Below are 3,054 nucleotides of genomic sequence, written 5' to 3' on the forward strand. Positions count from 1 at the left end.
TCACCTGGGTTCCAGGAGTCAGGGACTTACTGAGGACTTTGCACTGGCAGAAATTCCTAGTGGCAGGTACCTCTTTGAACTTGAAAAGCTTAAGGAACAACTGCTTTTGCTCTGTTACCTGTTGAGATGCCCATTCAGGTTTGCGAGGAGAGACTAATATGAGTGAAAAGCAATTTATCTAATTGCTGTAATAGCAACCTTTCAAAACAGGGAGAATAAGGAAATTTTGTTCCAAGAACATTATCAAAGCACTTCCCAAGGTTATTATGATGCTCTCAATGTCCTTCAAGTGCAGGGTGTGGGACAGCAGTACTTTTCAACTGTAAATCTCCCAGTTTTTTGATGGATTGGATTGTGTAGAAGGGGATAATATTTCCCTGCCATTCATTGCACTAGTAACTTATCTTGATTCTTACAGCGTGAAATCAACATACCACATATGGAAAACATGTTTTAATGCTTTACTGTTGCTTAGGTTCCCCTTTCAGCATGGGTAGGGCACGATAGTTGTAAGTAGAGAGGAATTAATTTCTTCTTTCTGAGCCATTCATCTCCTTTTACTTGATGACTTGCCTGTTTGTTACTCAGTTTCCAAATCCTGTGTTCCTGCTTGATCTGATTCTTCCAAGTGGGAGGAGATGGGATCTGAAGGCTGTTCCTCAGCAACAGGTTGGTCAGTCTCTTCTTTCTCTGTGACTAGCTGGTCAGCAGCAGCTGTCTCACCAGACACCTGGGGCGCAGCATCTGGTGGCCTGGGCTCTTCAGCAGGTGCTTCTGTCTGACCAGGCAGAGTCTGACAACTAAATGCATCTAAGCGTTTTTCAACCACTGTACGAATCAAGGCTGAAACAGAGAAAGCCACCATTAACGAACATGGAGGAAAACCCCTATAATTTAACATTTTTTATATATTACTGACCTGTAATTTCTTAAACAGAGAAAGAACCCTGAAGTAACACTAAAAATGAAATATTTAAATGAGACAAAACCATCCCTGCTGCTGTAGCCAGATGATTGGTTTACACTCAAAGCAGTGATTTGAAATGGGTGCACTTGGGTATTTTTGTCGATTTCCTCACATTTGCTTCTCACTCCCAGAGCAGGTCACCCCATCAGGAACAAGGACTAGCCAGTTTACACCCAAGGTGGTGCTTTGGGTGCTCCATTCAAATAGGTTAAAAGTGGATCCTTAGAGACTCTTCCCATGTTTCTGCTTAAGAGGGGAAAGAAGCCATGAACTATCTCAGCTGAGGCTGTGTCTGCCTCTACAAAATTTGCAGAATGTTCCTTTTGCAGAGGTGATGTTTACTCAACAGTGGGTGACTGGGTATAAGTCAGGAAATACAGAGGGTAAATAGCAAAATGGGCTGCTGACATTACTTACTGGCCTGCCCCAAGTGCTCTGTATATCTCAGAACTGGAGCAAGACTATGATATCTAGTTAAACAATTAAACAGATTTAACAGGAATATGATAGATGCTTTCATCAATAGAGTATCCTGCAGCAACATTATCCTAAGGATGTTTTAATTCAGTAGTCACATACAATATATTTTTTCTTAAAAGAAATTTCTTTCCCCTCCTGAAGAGCTACATGAAGAAGTGATCCTTGAATGTACATACTGGCATATATATCAGGATAAAATACCTAACAGACCAGCTGTAATTGTCCAAATCATACTATATCTTAATTAATAAAATTCAGCGTCCCAGCTAAACCAAAAATAAACCCAATGGGAGCAAACACAATTTTAATTCAAACCCAAAATCCCAGCAAGAGGAAAACTGTAGGAATGAAGAAGATGTAATGCAAGTGTAAAAAGTGGTTTGACCTAGGAGCACCACAGTGGATACACATACATCATAATTTTGTTCTTCTACACAAGAGGGAGTTCAGATTGTTCAGATGTCTCAACTACAGCCTCTGAAGACTAATAAAAGAACCCAAATACTTAACTTGAACTAGCCCAAAAACCCACTGATATTTCAATCTATTTCAAAAGCAAGGACATGATTATTGACTACAGCAGGAGGTAAGCCCTTGTTTTGAAGAAAAATGTTGGTCACCTCACTTCTCAGTCTATCATGGCCTATGATTATCCTCCTTTCACATAGGAGTTCTGGGAGCTTACACGAATGAAGAGACTTTCATGGTATACATGTGGCAGTACACAGGATGGGCTTTTCTGTTCCCACTGGCACAATCAGGCACACTACAGAGAGCATAATAGCAATGGTAGCTGTGTAACAGAGGAAGTAGAAGCTTTATAGCAGAAAAAAAGATCTGTGTTCTTTAACCATTATCTTCCTGACATATGTGTTGTATCTCCCAGCATTAACACATCTCAAACAGTATAAAGCCAGAAGAGAGTTGTCAGTGCAGGATGACTGACACTCCTATTATTTCAGATGAAAATTAGTTACCTAGTTGTCGTGGTTTTGCCCCTCAGCCCATCCCTGGGGCTGATGATGGTTTTGTCCAGGTAATTTCCAGACAAAAAGACCAATCAAAAATCCAGAAACGCCTTTGCTAATTACATCTTCAAGAAAACGGAAGAGAAGGTTGTTGGCGCAGTTGGAATTAGAGTAGCAGCCATGTAGGGGAGAGGAGTAGCGGGCCTGAAGCAGGGCCAGACTCCCTCCTCCCCCGGCTTGGGCCGGGGGGGGAGCAGGTGCAGCACTGAAGTTCTCCCTTCTCTCTCGTAAGAGAGTGAAGAGAAAAAAAAGTTTAAAAGACGGACTGCTTGGACAGAAACCGCTGTGGAAGAATTCCAGCCGAAAGATAACGGAGCTTCCAAGGTCGGAGCTGGCAGCCGAAGCTGCAGCAAAGAAAAGTAAAGTGCGAAAGGGGGGAGGCTTGTTTCCCCCCCCTGCCTTTCTGCTCTCTCTCCTTAGCAGGGAAAAGACTGAAAAGTAATCCCTGCTACTTGTAAAAGTGTGTTGGAGTAAGGAGACTCCCCATGCAGCTGATAGAGAAGTTTGTGGATGTACCAAAAAGAACTGAAACTTCATGAAAAGGACTGAAGTGAGGCAGAGTCCTGGTGGAGATTTGTG

General features: G+C 42.3%; 1 protein-coding gene across 1 annotated transcript in view; it reads right to left on the reverse strand.

Moving 5' to 3' along the window:
- Window positions 1–438: 438 nt before the first annotated feature.
- Window positions 439–3,054, reverse strand: part of RSPH3 (radial spoke head 3 homolog) — an 11,629-nt gene continuing 9,013 nt past the window's right edge. Inside the window, exon 8 of the mRNA XM_027904589.1 lies at window positions 439–843. Coding sequence (XP_027760390.1) covers window positions 581–843 — 263 coding nt within the window. The 3' untranslated portion in view covers window positions 439–580. The remainder of the gene's footprint in view (window positions 844–3,054) is intronic.

Source organism: Empidonax traillii, unplaced genomic scaffold (genome assembly GCF_003031625.1).
Source record: "Empidonax traillii isolate 1590-97213 ecotype Southwest subspecies unplaced genomic scaffold, ASM303162v1 scaffold24:size2376012, whole genome shotgun sequence".
NCBI classification, from domain to species: Eukaryota; Metazoa; Chordata; class Aves; order Passeriformes; family Tyrannidae; genus Empidonax; species Empidonax traillii.